The sequence below is a fragment of the Augochlora pura genome, chromosome 2, assembly GCF_028453695.1.
Source record: "Augochlora pura isolate Apur16 chromosome 2, APUR_v2.2.1, whole genome shotgun sequence".
Lineage (NCBI taxonomy): Eukaryota > Metazoa > Arthropoda > Insecta > Hymenoptera > Halictidae > Augochlora > Augochlora pura.
Genome location: NC_135773.1, coordinates 8,566,970 through 8,586,904, shown reverse-complemented (window position 1 = coordinate 8,586,904; position 19,935 = coordinate 8,566,970). Strand labels below are relative to the sequence as shown.

The 19,935-nt window shown below is 40.7% G+C and overlaps 1 protein-coding gene across 8 annotated transcripts in view; it reads left to right on the top strand.

The window, feature by feature from the left end:
• The window catches only part of Rg (A kinase anchor protein rugose), a 147,225-nt gene that overhangs the window by 5,234 nt on the left and 122,056 nt on the right, over nucleotides 1-19,935 (top strand). For 5 of the 8 annotated variants that reach the window (XM_078196092.1, XM_078196091.1, XM_078196090.1 and 2 more), the window contains exons 8-26: nucleotides 267-374; nucleotides 1,527-1,667; nucleotides 1,782-1,927; nucleotides 2,671-2,884; nucleotides 5,382-5,634; nucleotides 5,976-6,118; nucleotides 6,218-6,414; nucleotides 6,483-6,591; nucleotides 7,030-7,111; nucleotides 7,190-7,506; nucleotides 7,572-7,793; nucleotides 7,979-9,950; nucleotides 10,107-10,272; nucleotides 10,359-10,512; nucleotides 10,632-10,811; nucleotides 11,811-11,951; nucleotides 12,140-12,247; nucleotides 12,378-12,549; nucleotides 17,771-17,901. In XM_078196092.1, the coding sequence (XP_078052218.1) occupies nucleotides 267-374; nucleotides 1,527-1,667; nucleotides 1,782-1,927; nucleotides 2,671-2,884; nucleotides 5,382-5,634; nucleotides 5,976-6,118; nucleotides 6,218-6,414; nucleotides 6,483-6,591; nucleotides 7,030-7,111; nucleotides 7,190-7,506; nucleotides 7,572-7,793; nucleotides 7,979-9,950; nucleotides 10,107-10,272; nucleotides 10,359-10,512; nucleotides 10,632-10,811; nucleotides 11,811-11,951; nucleotides 12,140-12,247; nucleotides 12,378-12,549; nucleotides 17,771-17,901 (4,956 nt within the window). The remainder of the gene's footprint in view (nucleotides 1-266; nucleotides 375-1,526; nucleotides 1,668-1,781; nucleotides 1,928-2,670; nucleotides 2,885-5,381; nucleotides 5,635-5,975; nucleotides 6,119-6,217; nucleotides 6,415-6,482; nucleotides 6,592-7,029; nucleotides 7,112-7,189; nucleotides 7,507-7,571; nucleotides 7,794-7,978; nucleotides 9,951-10,106; nucleotides 10,273-10,358; nucleotides 10,513-10,631; nucleotides 10,812-11,810; nucleotides 11,952-12,139; nucleotides 12,248-12,377; nucleotides 12,550-17,770; nucleotides 17,902-19,935) is intronic. The other 3 variants (XM_078196089.1, XM_078196088.1, XM_078196086.1) reach the window with 3 other exon arrangements.

The window sequence follows — 19,935 nt, the reverse complement described above, 5'->3', positions numbered from 1 at the left end:
ATCACATGTAAATAGTTTATGCATCTTGTGCACGTAAAACAGAGATTCGCGTTTTTCAAAGTTACCATAGACATCGTAAAAGAATAATTAGAAAATGTATTTGTTTTTTGAAAAATTGATTTAAATTTAAATTTTAAAAATCCGCCGGCGACCCGACACGCCGAAACCGGGATTCCACCCTTCCGGTCTGAATAATTACGGCTTGGGTTTCTCTGCGAGCCCCCACTCCCCGTTTAAACATTCATCGTGTTTTGTTCGGCGTGCAGAGTCAGTTTCGTTTTGACAACGAGTGTTACCTGAACCTGCCAGACAATCACAAAAGGGTGAGTGATGAGCCGGAGCTCACGAGCATGGTGGACCAAAGTATGCAAACTGTAAGCATTTTTATTTTCATTTTCTCCCGTTTTACATTTGATTTGCACATTGTTTAATCACTCTGTTACTGCGTTCGAGCCCGTCAGAGGTAATTACCCGATAAAAATCGACCATCACTACGAACAAATTGTCTTTCTCCCCAGAACGATCAGTTTTACTGTTGGACGTTACTGCGGCACCCATGAGTTTGTATCTCGACGAATGAGAGTGACTGCTTGCTGTGACATTTTTCTTTTTCTTCTTCGTTTTCGTACACCATTGTCGAAATCCTTTTTTTTTTTTTATTTCTTCGTGTAGTCACGAGTTTTCTCCCGATTGCTTGCTCGTTCGACGCTTCATCGTCGTAGTCACGTACCGTTCCAGTTTTCTTTGCTGAGTTTTTTTTTTTGGTAGATTGCGCCCCTTTTTTGTTGTGGTATTTGATGTCATTTTTAGTGTGACAGTATTTTGTAGATTGCGTTAATCGACGTGCGAGTCGTTCGATTATTCGTAGCAACGGACGATGACGAGTGGATACATGGACTTAGATAGGCGTCTATGGACCTCGAATGCCTCCCCAGAGAATTTCCCGTAGAATATTTATACTAACAAACACTTTGAGATGATTATTTATGTGTGACGGCACGTTTGTCACTTAACATGCTACCGTTGTTCCATGTAGCCGCGAATTAACTTCGAATGTTCACTGTGTTGCGAATAAAGAATCAAGGATGTACCTTGTATATTATGCTCATATATATGCTATATTATAATATGCTATATTATAATATGGTATATTATATACGGTATATTATAATATGGTATATTATATACTGCATACTATAATATGTATACTTATCAAATATAAACTTATTCGCCTTTCTAAATTTAATTTTCTCTATATAATTAAATGACAATTAAAAATGTATACCAGAAAGACGCGATGCAAATTTTTAAATCGTACGCGAAGATAATTAATTCTAAATTGACGGATTAAATTTACGCTCGACTCGGGTCTCGTTCAATCGATTCGCTGGAAATGCACGAGAGACTGGATCCCGTCTTGAGACTAGCGCATTACCGTGAACACTCAAAGGTTAATCGCGATCTACGGTGATGGATTAATTGCGGAAGAGTTCCAGGAGCGCGCTGCTAACGCCGTTACTTTGTAGGTGCTTTACGATGGCAAGCTGTCAAACGCGATTGTGTTCATGTACAACCCAGTGGCAACGGACTCTCAACTTTGCCTGCAAAGCGCGCCGAAAGGCAACGTCTCCTATTTTGTACATACACCGCACGCCCTGATGCTGCAGGTACGTATATATACATACGTATATGTATATACGGCGGGCTTTGAGACCGCCGCGACTGAACCAGCGTTATCAAAAAGAACTAATCAAATTCCTCTCTCTGTTATCCTTTTGTAGGATGTCAAAGCTGTCATCACGCATTCCATTCACAGTACGCTGAACTCGATTGGCGGCATTCAAGTATTATTCCCTTTGTTCTCCCAGCTAGATATGCCTTACGATTGCATAGCACCGAACGATGTGAAACGAGATCCAGCGTTATGGTAATTCTTCAACCTTCAATATCTATTCGCGGAGTCAATATCCGAGCGAGAAAATCTAGCATCCACCTCTCTCTCTCTCACACAGGATCAGAATGTAATTGAGGGACGGGAATAGACAGAGACTTTTCATCGGAATCGCGAATTATTCGAACTGCTTCGGAGATGTATTTATCGTCGAATTATTACGAAGATATATTTATCTAGGATTATTATTGATACGAATTATTTTCTTGTTAATTTACTCGAAAATAGCAGATTTCCGATGGAATATTTGAGAAAAGAAATATGCAAGGAATAAATCGTTTTATATAGTAAAATTGATTATTTTACGTATAAAATCCTATGCGAATAAAATCTGATTTAAATGAATTTTTATTCAGATGAATTTTTCTCTAGTAAAATTTTTATTCAATTATATATATATTATTCGGTAGCGTCGAGTACGATTTTATTTTATTTTATTATTACTCTCTGCTCAACTCTGCACTCTGTGACCTTTTAGAGATTATTAAAATTTCTCCCTTTGCTCTCGTAATAAATATTATTACACACGGCATATATAATCATATATTAAATTCTACCATTTGTAAATTCCCTAACAAATTTTTAAAAAGAATTTCGAGCAATGATCTACAATTTAAGCAATACCAAAAGATTGACAAAAATATTATTCGGAGAGTTCAGGAAAAAATTGTTGGAATTGCGACTAGAACAGAGTCTGATATCGGCTTTTTGATTTTCAGTTCGAAACTGTTGGGGTTTATTTGCGACCTGGTGGAGAGCTCGCAAACGGTGCAGCAACACATGGTACAAAACAGAGGATTTTTGGTAATTAGCTACATGCTGCAAAGGGCAAGCAGAGACCATTTGACGACCGAGGTGCTCGCGTCGTTCCTGGAGCTGACCAAGCACCTGGTTACCTGCCTCAGCGCGAACAGCGATTTGTTATTGAAACAGGTATCCATTAAGTCATGAGTTCGGTCTAAAATACTAATTAGAACTATAATGACTAGAACAAAGTTAACCCGAACAGCGGATAGAACGTAGGAGTCAGTGGTTATAGACGTAGGTTCACGAAAGGTCGGTGTCGAGGGAGCTATAGTTGCACGAACGTAGAACGAGGTTATGATACCGAACAATTATTATGTTGGAGACAAGTTCAACAGTTGTCGAATTAGTTAAAATAGATCGTACGTAAACCCCTGTATACATCGACCGATACTGTTAAGATAATTCCATCTTCCGCGATGCAATTTTTCACGATAATCGACGACGATATTAAAATTCCGGACATTGAACTCTTTGAACTCTGGTGATGACTCTGTGGTTCTAAAATTGTTACATCACGGTTTAAAATCATTTCTAAATTACCAAAGTATAAATTTAAAAAATTATTAAAAGTATATCTTATATCAGTCACAAGACTCAATTTAATATGCATAAATGCACTTAGTCATACAAAATAGAAATACTATAAGTCAAAGAAATGATTTCAAAACTGTAAAATAGCTTCGAGCTCAAACGCTTAACATTTGCAAAGAAGAATCGTAAACCTGCCAAGTGAAATTCGCAGATAACGCGAAGCTCGTAAAATGATTCGAAATTTATTTTTTAAAGGCTGTTATTCATATTTAGGGACGAAAACGGCTCGGAAATGTGCTGGCGAAACGCATTTGCTATTCATCAATATATATATAAACCGTATTTAATACGGTTAGCAAACCCGCTTCATTCATATTCAAGGGATGAAGATAATCCTCCCGGGCTGGGGTTGCAAGCGACATTTAATACACTTAAACGCATATAAATCGTATCGTGGGTTACAAAACGCATTAAATGTGACTTAACGCGGAGAGAACCACTTTCACCCTCGATACACGGACGACGCACGCTTGTCATCCCCCTTCGCGAGGCACTATCACAAATATAATCTCTCGCGTCGCCTCAACACGGATGAATTATCTTAACAGATACCCAAGGAAAACCAGATCCCAACTTTAGGCGACTTGTACAATTTAGAGGAACAAAACTCGATGTGTCGAGGTGTGCTTAGAAAGCCGTATTAGGTTTATCAGGGTTTGTATCCCCGAACGTAGTTGTCCACACGAAGATGTCCTAGCAAGAGAACCTAATTAAATATTCTAGCAAGTCTGCCCCGAGAAACCGAATCCACCCCGTATATTGTGACGCATTTATGGTTACGCCCGAACCGTGCTACCAAACCATCCCTGTTCCTCCTGTACCAGTATGACAAGCATGAGCGCAAGTTTTCCGAGACGCGAACGTACTACATGACATGTGTACAGTTCCCCCTCCCTTCGTTTACTCTCTGTAATATTCGTTGCAAGTAGCTTTTAAACGCGACAGATCCGCTGTAGCAAAACGCTGTGAATGCCCGCGCCGCTGTTTCTAGTCTCTATATTATATGTGTATACTTTGTTTTCCCACCGTTTGATCCGTTCAGCATGGTTACATACTCTTTCACGAACTGTTATTATGTTTAAAAAAAAAAAAAAAAAAACGAATCTTTGGATCGCATGCAATCTACCGACTTTTAGGCTTCCTGATTTCATAATATGGCTACGCAAGAACATTTTCATTTCTCCTTTTTCTCCATTTCTTTCACCACTATATATTGCTTCCGCGTGAGAACCTATCGATATTATTTTTGCAACGCTGACAAATTCTCTGTATCTTTTTCTCTCTCTTTCTCTCTGTGTCTGTCCATCTTTATCTCTTTTTCTACGCTGCGACATTCTGAGTTTCCTAAGTTCCGAGAGAAACGAGATTAATTTGTTCATTTCATTTGTTCGGTTACTGGAGTCTGTACAACGTTGCGCTTCGTATTCGTAATATCGACGATGCCTATACCGCCTTCGAGGAAGCTACTTATGATTATTTTGTCACTATGCGCACAACGATCGGGACCGTGTTCCCTATACGCAGCTACATCATGAAATGAAGGAAGAGAGAGCACGGTGTCCAATGGGGCGATCGAATCGCGCGACGTCTCCGACTTCAAAATTTCCCCGAATCTTGACGTTGGTTCCGATGCATGAGCCACTCGCCCTCTCCGAACATTGTGTGGAAGTTTTTCGATCGACGACCTTTTGATCGGCACTTTCGATTCTTGACCCTCGACAAACCCCCCGTGTGCTTTCCACGTGTTTATTATACAACCACCCCTTGCACCGATCGTCAGTGTTGCCCGTCCCAGTTGAGATCCCTAAATCGGAAATTCGCTTCGTTCGCCCGAAGCGGAAATTTGGTGCGAGCCGACTCGCGTCACGGCGACGATCTCCGACAATAACTGGAATAATACGATTCACGCGTACGCGCGTGTATCAACAACGGCAGGTGTATACCATGAGAAAGAAGGAAGGGCGGATAGGAAACTGATAAAAGTCGGCTAGATTGGTGTGTCCGAAGAACAGGCAGATCTATGGTGATGTAGTTGTTTTACTTTTCATTCCTAACATGGCAGCTATTGGATCACGTCCTTTTTAATCCCGCTCTTTGGATATATACGCCGGCGCCGGTGCAAACCCGGCTTTATTCGTACTTGGCCACAGAGTTTCTCAGTGACACGCAGATCTACTCGAACGTGAGGAGGGTCTCCACAGTATTACAAACGGTGCACACGCTTAAGTACTATTACTGGGTTGCCAATCCGCGAGCCAAGAGCGGCATCACGCCGAAAGGACTCGGTGAGTGCTGTTTCCCGGCGACTTTGACACCGGGACCCACCAAACAGTCAAAGCGCGTCTTGCCTGTGCTCCGCCGACACCGAGGGTCGTCGAGACCTCGATGGTCTCTTATGTGTATAGATCGATTCTCTCGCCAACCGAGAAGACGAGCGGACACCTTGTCCCTTGATTTCTTACGTATCGTTGGATACATTGACATCAACGATTCACTACGACAGAAACATGTTACCTCGTCTCTTTTGAATCGCTTCGAAATGCATCAGTTTGACTCGTTTGGTGGTTCCCTTAACAACATCCTCATTTATTTACCAATTAACCGTCGTGCTTTCGATGAAACGCAGATGGCCCACGACCACAGCAGAAGGATATTTTGACAATACGCTCTTATATTTTGTTATTTCTGAAACAACTGATCATGATCGGGAACGGAGTGAAAGACGACGAGCTCCAAAGCATTCTGAATTACTTGACGACGATACACGAGGTAATCTGATAGGGGAGTGCTGCGGGCAGGTGACTGCAATCACACAGGTAACTTAGGTGTTTCGTTGTACTGTACGTTGGATGTGATATCTTGCCGCAGGACGAAAACCTGCACGACGTGTTGCAAACGCTTATATCGTTGATGTCCGAGCACCCGTCGTCGATGGTGCCCGCCTTCGACGCGAAGCAAGGCGTCAGAACGATATTCAAACTGCTGGCGGCGGAGAGCCAGCTAATACGACTGCAGGCACTTAAGTTGTTAGGTTTCTTCCTCAGTCGTAGTACACACAAGTATGAGCAAGTACCTTGTAACTAAAACGACCCAAGCCTGTGTTCGGCAGAAATACATGACGGTCTCGTTGCAGGCGGAAGTACGACGTGATGAGCCCCCACAACCTCTACACCTTGCTGGCCGAGCGGCTGTTGTTGAACGAGGAGACACTGTCATTGCCAACGTACAATGTTTTATACGAGGTAAGATTCGGCGATATGGCGTGTCAGAAAAGTGACCCGAAATTGGGAAGGAAGGGTTCCTCGGGTTATTTGCAGTAAGTTTTGCCTTTGCAAGAATTTTCTCCGAGGCAGCGTTAAGGAGATATTAACGAAAAACATTGACTAATGAGAGATGAGCTTAGCGCGCGCTGGGCGGGCGAACGCACGAGTGGATGACGCCCAATTCCGCTCATTGGCTCGGCCGTCGCGCGACGGCTGATCTCACCTCTCATTGACTATCATTTTTCTTGAATAACTCGCTAACGCTGAGTCAAAGAAAATTTTTGTAAAGGACAAAATTACTTGAAATGACTTCAAGAAGCCCTCATTTCCGATTGCGAATGATTTTAGGACACTCCCTATAAAACGTCACTATGGCACGTTCTGTATCATCATTAATTTCTGAAACGTTTCTTTCAGATTATGACGGAGCACATTAGCCAACAGATCCTCTACGCTAGGCACCCCGAGCCAGAATCCCATTCCCGACTAGAGAACCCAAGTAAGGCCTCAAAAATCCTTCTTCCTCTAAACTAAACCTCAAATGAATACTATTGACTGACTCTTAACTTCCTTCCAGTGATACTGAAAGTAGTCGCGACACTGATACGACAATCAAAGCAAACCGAACAGCTGCTGGAGGTGAAGAAGCTGTTCCTCTCGGACATGACGCTGCTCTGCAACAACAACCGCGAGAACCGTCGCACGGTGCTGCAGATGTCCGTGTGGCAGGAGTGGCTGATTGCCATGGCATACATCCATCCGAAGAACACGGAGGAGCAGAAGATCTCGGACATGGTGTATTCGTTGTTCCGGATGCTGCTGCACCACGCGATCAAGCACGAGTACGGCGGATGGCGTGTGTGGGTGGACACTCTGGCCATCGTGCACTCCAAGGTAAATTTAGGCGACGTCCAAGGATCGGTTATACTATGTTCTCGAATACATGTTCCGGGTTTCAGGTGTCCTACGAGGAATTCAAGCTTCAGTTCGCCCAGATGTACGAACATTACGAACGACAGAGGTCGGATAACATCACGGACCCCGAGTTGAGACAGCAGAGGCCGATCAGCACTATCTCGGGCTGGGATCAGCAGCATTCAGGGAATAATGGGTACAACAAACCGTCGCCCTGGGGCAACCAACAGAACCACGACCAGCAACACATTGAAAGAAACTACAAGGTCCGTCTGTCATTTTCTCGTTAAGCTAATCTTTAGGATAACCTCGAAAGAGATTCTTGGGTCCATTAGTCATAGAAGATCCGAAATGTATTTTTCCTGTCGCCTATAACATTTCTAGGAAGTCGTTCCTTAGAGTCTCCAAAGGTTCCCGATTATTTTTAGCTAATCAAAGATATCGTTTCCAGGAGTACGACGCACCAGAAGGCAACGACCGGCTGGAAGAGTCCTGCAGTTGCGACCTGAACTCGATAGACAACACCGAAAGCGACGGCAGCCCAGCGATCGTGAAGTCGCACAGCGAGGCGATGGACACGCCGCAGTCCAGCGAGGTGATATCCTTGGACTCGAGGCTGAGCGACAAGCCGGAGACACCGACGACAGCGCGGGAAGTCCACACGGACACGCCGACGATCCTCGAAGAAGCGAACAGCGAGGCCATGCCGACCACCCAGGAGGCCAGCGAAGTAATATCGATCGAGAGCTCCAGCGACTTCTACAGCGAGGTACAGAAAGCTAAGGATTCTAGTCCTGACACGGTGGTAGCGCAGGAAGCGTTGAAGGAGGACGAGGAGGAACCATCGGAGCAGAAGCTGGAAGAGCCAGCTGTCGAACCGGCGCCGACTGAACAAGCAGAAGAAAGTAAGAAGGAGGAAAAGCAAGAGGAGAAAACTGCGGTTAAAGAAACTGAAAGCGTGTCCGAAGCTGCTCCGGATGTTCAGGAAGAGGCTGTGGCTCCTGAGGAGAGCAAGGAGGATAAAGAGAAGCCCAACGCGACGGAGATAGCGGACAAGGAGGATGTTGCAGCCAGCACCGCGGAAGTGTCCGAGAAAACCGAGACAACAGACGAAACCACGACGGAGATCGTTGCCACGACAGAGGAAGTTGCTACAGAGAACGCGACGTCCGCCAGTGAGACACCGGAACCTTTGACTATCAAGGACATCGAGAAGCTACAATTGGAGAACGACCGGGAAATGGTCGACAGCGACACCTCGGAAGCGTACTTAACGCCCACGGAGAACCAGGAGAATATTGGTGACATGAAGAGCAAAGATTTTGACGCCGAGAAAGTTGAGGAGAAAGTTGAGGAGAAGCTTGGGGAGAAGGCTGAAAAGGGGGATGAAGAGAAGGATGAAGAAAAGATTGAAGAGAAAATTGAAGACAAGAATGAAGAGAAGGCTACAGAGAAGGTAGAAGAGAAGGCTGAAGAAAAGGCTGAAGAGAAGGCTGAGGAGAAGGCAGAGGAGAAGGCAGAAGAGGAGACAGAAAAGAAGACAGAAGAGAAGACAGAAGAGAAGGTAGAAGAGAAGGCTGAGAAGAAGACCGAAGAGAAGACAGAAGAGAAGGCTGAAGAGAAAGTTGAAGATAAAGCTGAGAAGAAGGTTGAGGAGAAGGCTGGAGAGAGCACGGACAAGAAGGAAGAAGTGGCCGGGAGCCCGAAGAAGGAGGTGACCGTGGAGGCCGAGGTCAGCGAGAACGATACCGAGGAGAACTCAAAGAATCCCAATTGCTCAACTAGCGTAATAGAAAGTACGGAAACCAGCGAGAAGAAGGTAGTAGAAGAAGTAGAAGAGGGGGTGAACGTGGAATCAGTAGTGACTAGCGAGTTAAGTAGTGAGAAATGCGCCGCGGACTCTGTAACGGAGGACAAAAGTGCTGTTATTAATGATAACGACGACGAGAAGGTAACTGACAAACATTCAAGGGAGCCGTCCACTATTTCTACTAACGTAAGTGATAATAAGTCAGACATTCCAGTGAGAACTGACGAGCTAGAGGTAACTGATAGTGTTTGTAGTAATAGCGATATACAAAGTTCTGTAGATAATGTGACGCAAGTGCCAAATCCTAAGCAGCAAATTCCAACAATATCTACGGTCTGTGATGTAAATAAAAATATGCCCGACGATGTGCCTCAAACCGTTAATTCTGCCGTGGTCGAGAGGGACGGCTCGTTAGCGAACGACGTAGTCCCGGATCACGTCGACACCCATCGCAGATCCAGCCTGCCGGCTGTGCCCTCCGAGACGGCCGCTGATGAGAACGCAAACAGTAACGAACCTCCTTCTTTACCTGTACCCTTGCGGAAAACATCGTCACCCCAGAAACGACCAAGGAGTGCCTCAACATCCACGCAAGTGGACCCCAATCATTTTGGTAAGACATCGAATTAATCCCTCAACTCTCGATCTTGAAATGTCTGGAAGACTTGGATAAGGTACAGCCATCCGAAGGCTCGGCGAAGTAAATCCTAGAGTTCGATAGATGTTTTCCAATTATTCATTCGTGCTAATGAGATTCGTTTTGTTGCAGAATCAAAAAGAGCCAAACAAGGTAATCCTTCGACGAGACCAATGTTCAGTCCAGGACCGACCCGACCTCCTTTCAGAATACCAGAGTTCAAATGGTCCTACATACATCAAAGACTACTCTCGGATGTTCTATTCTCGTTAGAGACAGACATTCAAGTTTGGAGAAGGTATGGTACTTTGAAAATTAAGATATTTAGAGATACGTTCTATTCTGAGCACACCTGAATGACACGAGACTTTTAACGTGTTCCAGCCACTCGACGAAGTCAGTGTTGGATTTTGTGAACAGCAGCGAGAACGCAATTTTTGTTGTTAACACTGTTCACCTGATCTCGCAGCTGGCCGACAATCTGATTATTGCCTGCGGAGGATTGTTGCCACTTCTAGCATCAGCGACCTCGCCGAACGTATGTATCAGCTGTTTATCGACTTTCCCTTTTACTTTACTATAGAAAGAGTGTAACCAGACGATGAGTTTCATTATTTACGGAGATCCTTTTTTTAATTCGTGCTTGGATATTCATAGAGCGAATTGGATGTAATTGAACCAACTCAGGGGATGCCAATTGAGGTAGCGGTTTCTTTTCTGCAAAGACTAGTCAACATGGCTGATGTACTTATCTTCGCCAGCTCTTTAAATTTCGGTGAACTGGAGGCCGAGAAGAATATGTCTAGTGGCGGTATTCTCAGGCAGTGTTTACGACTGGTTTGTATTATCGTCCACGTAGTAATTTAATTTCTCAAACAAACACACGACTCTCGCCACCGATTGTAAAGATCTCCTCCCTCTATCGTCTTTATCTTCAGAGATAGTTTACGAAAAGAACTTTCCACGAGGTTTTGTTGCCTCTCTTTTATACAATTAAACGAAGCGAAACATCTTCGAGAAGAATCACGTTAAACCTTTGCGATGCACACTGATTAGATTCATTGTGTTGCTGCACTTCACAACAAATGATATCTGTCAATAGATAACACTAACACCGATTCCAAATTGGCCTCGTCTTTCACACACCTCGTAGTAGTATTGTTACAATTTTAATATCTTTTCTTTTATGATTGACGACGATTTTCTTTAAAATTTATTCGTTAGTGAAAGACAAGGTTCACGTATATTGGGAATGTAATAGAAGAATTGTTTTATTTATATACAGGGTGTAAAGATCAAAAATATTTCCTCAAAGGTCGTAGTCACTTGATGTACAAGATTGTCAATATTGTTTTAAACTTTTTAGAAGAAATGTTCAAAATTATTTTTCATATTATTCTGACGTTTAATCGAATCAAAGATAAGATATTTCAAGCACCCTGTATAATATTGTTGTTTAACATTAATTCTTTGTACACGTACATATTTATGTTTGATAGAACAGTAGATGGTCAAACTTATAAACGACAATCGATAATAACAATAGAATGAAAGAATAATAATTTGATTGCAAAGCCCAAAGGAACCGATTAAGTCCAAGACACAAAGGTACAAAGATTATGGAATTTTGCTGTGCCGAGATGTTCCCAAACCTGAACCCTAACACTCTAGTAGTATACAAGTGTATTCTTATGAATAGAGATAGTCCTTAAAATCAGCAGTGTTTAAAATAGTCGTAATAATATTATATTTGCTTCTTGTATACGTGTGACATAGAACACCATCTTTTACACTCTACATTTTTGTTATATTCATCTGATGAAAATGCTTCTATAGGTCTGTACATGTGCTGTTAGAAACTGCTTAGAGTGTAAAGAACGTGGCAGATCGTACAGCATGTTAGGTCGGCAGATTGGTACTAGTAATAAATCACAGCACATACAGTCTCTCATACGAGGAGCTCAAACATCACCCAAGGTACGTTTCATCTGATCAAATTTAATTTACATAGACAGAATGTGTATTACTGTCATCGATATTTCGACAAAAATTGCACACAATGCATAATTGTCCAGAGCCATATCATATAGAAGAATAGCATTCACAGTGATCATCGATGCTAGCTGCTTAACAGCCGAATAAAACGGTATTTTTATGCCCTACAGAACATTGTGGATAATCTGGCCCATCAATTAAGCCCCGTTAAAGATCCGGAGAAATTGCTACAAGACATGGATGTGAACCGTTTAAGAGCTGTGATATACAGAGATGTTGTAAGTACATGCGTATACTCTCTCATGGGTACTATTCTATTATACATACCTATATGTGTGTTTTATAATCCATTAAATCCTGAATGTCATGTTATTGATAGTAAAGGGTGCATCATCTTTGTCATTGTAGGAAGAAACCAAGCAGGCCCAGTTTCTGTCCCTGGCTATAGTTTACTTCATCTCTGTACTAATGGTATCAAAATATCGTGACATATTGGAACCACCAATATCACAACGTCCACCAAGCCCAGTTCAAACTATACAGACTAATGGCGCTGGTTTGAGACCAGGCAGTCCATCAGGTAAGATATAACGCTGCTCTCCTATTATACAGTTCATTCCTACAAAGAAATACATAACATTTCTTTAATGATACTTATTGAACATTTGTTAGGCAATCTTTGATTTCACACAACTAACAGTCTCATAACATTAACATTGTTGACAGTATTTTGAGGTATATGATCATTTGTAACAAACTGCGTAGCATTTATTGATCTGATAATTAGAAATAGAAAGTTATATCGGCGACAGGAGCTTTTGGAAAGATGCATTGATCAGACATGCGAGGAATACTTAACTTGATGTTGATATTCAGAACATGCATGTTGAGTTTTTCAAACATATATATGTGTTAACCCTCTAACAAACTGTACACAGAAAATGTTACTGTTCTTTGACAGAAGATTAATAATTAACTGTATCTAGTTATTACTTCAAAACTCTTACGTGTCAGATATATATATCTTGGAATTTATTTCACTTTCTCTCTTTCTCTCTCTCTCTCTCTCTCTCTCACTCTCTTTCTCTCTATCTTTCTCAAAATCAATTTCTATAATACAAGAATGTGTTGTTACATAATCCTATATGTATACAGATTATATTAAATTATAATATATAAGCTTATTGCTCAGATTTTCTCAGTGATTAATAAAAATGTAATTCTTTAAATATGATCCATTATAATGGTTTTTACTATCAGTATATTCAAATATTTTGCAGACTCTGTTAATTAATTGATGAAGATAAAAGTATTATACATAACACAAATGTATGTGCAAATATGTAGCTAACATGGGACACTGTGCACTTTAATTGTGTAGCTGCAAATTCAAAACAACAGCACAAACACACAAAATAGAGCGCATGTTCAATTGCACCGTATGAACTATTTTATATGTATCTGACAGTGAGAGTTTTGATGTTTGCAGAATGCATTAGCACTTTCTTTTTACGTTCGGATACGTTCTTATTATGCCATATATTATTACTTTTATATTAGAATACATTCAATTTCTCCCCTGAAGGAATTTCAACATGATATACATTCAATAGTATAACTACAAAGCATAATAAACAGTGATCAACATATATCAATCACATGAAGTGTCACTTTAAAACAGACTAATCGGTGACACGTGTCAATTAAATGTTGTGCATTAACAATATGTATGATCTATAAACCATGCAATGCTCCTGAATCTAGAACTTTATGTTTCTTTGAAATAATAGAGTGAATTAGCTAGTGTGCAAGGTAAAACATGTTCATTATCATTGTATGTACTGAGTTTCGCTCTAGAAATGAAAATAATTATTAATATCAATAATGTTACTCACATTTCGTTGCGGATGATAGTCGATGACATTGTGTACCAACTTTGTCTTGTGAAAAATTTCAGCGCTTTAATGTTTGAAAAGTGTGGCACGTCTTCAACCTCTGAATCCCACTAAAAAGAATACTAATCAATCATTAATTAACTGAATGTTTAAACATTTGTCACGATTGCTTAACAACATACTGCCGGACACAATAATTCTCCAGTTCACCACTGTTAACCAAGGGGCGAATATCTAAACAAGAAACAGAGTCGTCTTGAAGTCAGGAATTACGTTGATCTAGTTTAAGTTTCTGGAACCGAGGTTATCTAAAGATCATGCTAGAATAACTAATTGCTATGGGTACATAAAGACCAAGATATGTAATATTAAAAGCAGGTGATCTTGGAAAAGAGTGGTTGTTCTCAGATACTACATGTCCTGCGAGATACTAATATTAACCCTTTCCACTCTAGTGGTGACTGTGGCGCCACTGAACTTGTTTTATGGCGTTCCGAGATCCTTTTTATACTAATAAAGATTAGATTTAATGAATTGTTAAACAGTAAAACTGTTGCTATATGTCAGAAGAATCAATTTCGTATGCATAGAAGTGCACTTTGTTACATAGAATGGAAATACTATGAGCCAGGATAATTACTTCAGATTTGCAGTTCAGATGGCTTCGAGTGCAAAGGATTAAACGATGGGTAACAGTGGTAGCTTTCTTCGGTTAGTCCTCCTTAAAATCCAACTATCTCTGGCTTCTGATTAATCTCTCATCAATTTCTATTATCTCTCATTAATTTGTATTATTTCTCATTAATTGGTATTATCTCTCATTAAACTAATGGTTGCACACCAGACAGAGTGAAACCCAGTGTTTGAGGCTAAACTGTACAGAGAAGCAAAAATTTAAGCGTCTCGTGAAGAGTCTCAGATCCTATTATATGAACTTGAATAAATAGTTCCTTGGTAAAATATTTTCACTTGGTTCATTCGAGTCGATGACGCTGTGATATGGTTTTACAAGTGACGGTGACTTAAGGGTAGATCATGTCCTAGACTTGAGAGTGGATCATGTCCTAGACTTGAAGGTAGATCAGGTGCTAGACTTTGGGGTACGGAGACGCCTAAATTTCTGATCTCGCCGACGCAACACGAAGATAAAGAGAGAATGCACGACAGATAAAGAGGGCTTAGCGATCGAGAATATCGGTGGTAACGTGGTAAATGTGGTTCCTCAGCAGATGGGAATGGTGGTGGAGGAGGGCGGCCCCTGTTTCCACAGTGGTCACACCACGTGTACCCACAGTTCCTCCCGGGATCTCACCCTAACGCCAATGCGAATGCCAATGTCAATGCCAACCACCACATCAACCAGCACCACCACCAGCACCCGCTACCGGCTGCCAGGCACTCTAACCGCCAGCCCCCCTCCAACTATTATCTCCCGAATCACCACAGTAATCATTATAACCATCATCCGAATAACCATAACTATCATCGTCATCATCATTACCATCATCACAATAACAACAATCACCACCATACGCTTCAAAAGCATATCGATCAGCCCCGAAATCTCTGTCATAGAAACTCCGGTGTCGGTCTGCAAGGTAACTCGATTGCCCGAACGTTGTTCCACGGAATGCCTTCGAGTTCTTTCTTTCGCCTGCTCGAATTTCTTTTTCATTTTATTGCCGTCTCGAACAGAACTATAACTATCTCTCTCTCTATTGCTCTCTATCTCTTGCTCTCTGTCTCTATCACTCTGCCGGAGACCACCTATGCTACTGTTAGACATTTTTCTGTTACTCGTCTTCCGTTTTCCGTTCTACTCAGTTATCCGTTTCTGTATGGTCTTGACGTGGCGATCTTTTTTTGTCCGCATGCGAGCTGTTCACTGGTAAAGAGACACACGAGCCTAGCTCGGACGAGACACTTGCTCGAATAGCAAAGATTCGTTAGACTGAGGATCATTATGAAACGCGATCATTTCCTGCATCGTATGCAAGAGTCTGCTGTCAGACAATTCCTCGTTTGGCGCATCAGTTTCTTAAATTCTCTTTGGGAAAATTAAAGAGGATTTTCTTAAATTCTTTTTGTAAGAATTAAGGAGGATTTTCTTAAATTCTTTTTGTAAGAATTAAGGAGGATTTTCTTAAATTCTCTTTGTGAGAATTAAACAGAATTTTCTTAAATTCCCTTTGTGAGATTAAAGAGAATTTTTTTAAATTCAGGTAATAATGGAGGAGGCAAATGAGCTGAATAATTTAAAATACATTACCCGCCGCAATATTAAAGGAATGAGGGAAATATCTATGTACAGCTTTTATTTCACGCTTATTTATTTCGATACTTTAAAAATATTGATCCTCCTATTTACAAATATAAAAGACCTAATATTATAAATTTTAATACATATTTATATCTTTAAAAAAATATCGATGCGTATTAGGTTGATTAAAATGAAAATTGGTAAAGTGAAAAGTGTCTCGTCCGAAAGGGCTTCCAGGTTTGTTCTACACACAGAGACACATGCACGTGCACGTACATTGACACACACGCGCAGAATACTGTCCTTATGGTTTCGTTTCCCAGCAGCAATTTTGTTTCGCAGGAATGTCACTGTGTTGATCTCACGCTCCCTCATGGTTTCGTAACTAGCTCACTTTATACTAAAATAAAAGAGATGTTTTTAATTCGTCGAACGAATCGTTTTGCAGCCTGAAAAAAAATAAAGCTCGCTCGTGGAAGCTTCTCTTGCAAGTCGGCTAAGTGTCCGCGAATCGGCGTTTCGATCGCGAAACTTCTGTTTAGAAAACTAATGTTTATGCAACGCAGCCGTTCAGATATACTAAGCGGCTATTATCTGATCGCTTCAGACGCATAAAACTCTTGCACTGAAATTCTCTATGCGGAAAAAGGCGCACCAATTGCATACCATTTCGCGAGCAAATCAACGTGTTTGCATGTTCGGTGGAGCGCAGTTGTATCTGAGGCTATTAAAGTCTTTTTTTAAAACAGAACTATAATTAACAACGATTTTATCTGAACGCTCGGAGATTTGCGGTGTTTGCAAAATTCATCATTGGTCGATAACTTTCGCGAAATTAGTTCTATTACTAAACACGCGATTAAAATTCAATTTGCGATATTTACAGAATTCGACATAATGAATATTGCTATCATTGGTCGATAACTTTCGCGAAATTAGTTCTATTACTGAACACGTGATTAAAATTTAAGTGACTAGTATCGATTGTTTCCTTATGTTCGCTATAGTAATCACGTATGATTTCAGAGATCGATTCGAAGAAATGAGAAGCTGTTATCAGATTTTATCCATCGAGATATGTTTGTTAAAGTATCAATTACTGTGGAACAGTTTCTTTGATCTTCGAATCGTTGAGCAGTCTTGAATGCTTTAATGACACACCTATTGCTTCGTTTGTCCCATCCGTTTGGAGATTCCTGCACTATAATTGACCTCCTTTCCTACACGATGCAATCGACGTCTCGGACCATAAAGATAACGTGCAAAAAATGTGCGATTACCAAAATGGTCTTTGTTAATTTCGAAAGAATCTTTGCACGTTGCGTGGACATCCAAATACTCGACTATTCATTTCTGCACTCCAATTAGCTATTTTTACGCCATCATTCTAGATCATTGATTGAACAAATTTTTAAACACGGAGGAGATGAAAAAGTCTCGGTTGCCCGCGCAAAGGCGAATTTTTAGTAGATTCCTACCAAATTTGCTAGACTCCTCTTTCTCGTCCCTCGGACGGGAGAGTTTCCACGCGAGTGCAATCGTCGATCGCATCAGCGTTCATGTCATGTGCTTTGCAAGAAAATGATTATGCCCCGATAACGACGGCTAGACGGCCCGCCTGTCACTCTATCCAACTGTGTTCCCAGGGAGCGGCGGTATCATGAGCCAGGCCGGTTCGCAAGACGACGGCGAGTACGAAGTAATAATCGTCGACGAGAACAACTCGTCGATACTTGCTGATCACGACGTTACGTCGTCCGGGCCCCCGTCGACGAAGGTAAGTGACCAAAGAGAAATCGTCGTCCCCTTGCAACGAGAACCGTCGTGCGCCCCGTTTACGATAAGATGCGATGTTTCGCTCTGCGCACATTGCCACGATACGTGCGACGACAAAAAGAAAAAAAAGAATAAAAAAAACAAACGGTTCCACCTGTGCGAAAGACGTGCGTGTACATCGGGATTTATTGATCCGATATTGCTCAAGGTAAAACTCTCTTCTGAACCTATGCTCGGTTGGTTATCTGTTCCGTCTGCTCGAGCAACGAAGACACGTGATTATTCCGAATTCTTAAATCTGTCCACGGACGGAATTTCCTCTTGATAATCTCACACTTGAGACTGCATGCTGGTCCCTTTGAGAAGGAATGCAATCCTACCCCCCCCCCAGTTTCGTTCGATATTATGATCTTTCAGCTTTTAATTGTACGTAGACTATACTTATCGCCGAAAATGTTTTCCAAATTTTATCGTTCGAGGAATTTAATTATTGTCTCGCAGTCATGATCTTTATATGAGGTGAGAAATTCGAAGTGGGTCGTCGGAATAATTGGATTTATAGTTTGTAATAATTATAATAATTGGATTTATATTTTGTAATAATTATAATAATTGGATTTATAGTTGATAATAATTATAATAATTGGATTTTTGGGAACAAATTGGATTTCGTTCACTTTCGAGGAAGGGTTTACGTTTATACGGCAAATCCTGTTAATATTGAAACACTTCTCGAAATTCGATAACTTTTTTAAAAATGATCCGTTTGAATTTTTTTAGATGAGAGGGACACTTTTTAAATAGTGCTATTGCTTGGAATGGCAAAAGAAAGTTAAAACTCTCGTCTGTTAATTTTTTTTATCTGAGCCTATAACGAAAATTAAAGTGCTGAAAATGCAAGCTGAACAGTAATAAATTTAATAAAAACATTATTACGACCTCTCTGTCATCTAAACAAAATTCAAGTTGTCAAATTAATTTTTAAAAAAGTTATTGCATTTTGAAGAGTGTACGAATATTAACAGGAATCACTGTATATTGTATTGAGTTCAATTAATTAATTTTTTGGAAATAACGTATCCTTTTCTGGTAAATAACATCACCGGAACTATTTCTTCCGGAAGAAATGGCTAAAGAACAAATATATTATTAAGACGGTCCAACTTTGAACAATTCACTCTCTACGTTCTGTTGTACATATCCAATTCTTTTCGATACTTATTGCACTCTCCTAACACGCACGATCTGCGGTCATTATAAAAATTGAACACTACTCGCAAACCACGGTACGCTTTGCATTCTTTTATTAATCTGATATCTATTATACTACTCTCCGATTCTTCTTCTCCTGTAGTCATTCGAAACTGAGACTATACTTTAAAACTGTCCGTAAAAATATAACGAACAGACTGCATGCATCCCCCGAGTACCAAAACGAACGCGATGCCAACAGTAACGAAATGAAATCAACTTCGACGTACAGAATCATTCAATCCCTATTAATATACGTTCTTTTAGATGTAGTTTATATCATAGTTCGGTTATTAGAGAAACCCTTAAAGTAATGTTCAAAGAATTACCAGTAAAAATACAGTTCTTGCTACGTACAGCATGTAGTGTATAATTAGCGTTCTTTCTGCACTTGTGTAGCCGAGAACGACAGTTTTGTGTAATTATACAGTGTGCGCAATTAGGACAAACTATAGCTTGAAAATAGTAGATGTGATAAAGTTCTTTAAAAATAATTAAATGGCTTCTAGACGATGAAAATAGTAAAATACTAAATTTAGAATGAATGAATTTGCGAAGGAATTAATTTAAAATTGCAAAATCCACGCTTTGATTTTCAAAGCGCAGAATGTATCAAAAATTTGAAATCAATGGACTGTACTCATTTCTGTTCATCTTTTATCAGCTGGAGTCTATATACTGGAGTCTGTAGCTTGTTCTAATTGCTCGATGATTTACTATTTACATTTAATATTTAGCATAGAATTAAACGAAGAGTAACAATTTACGCGTCGACGAACCGCTC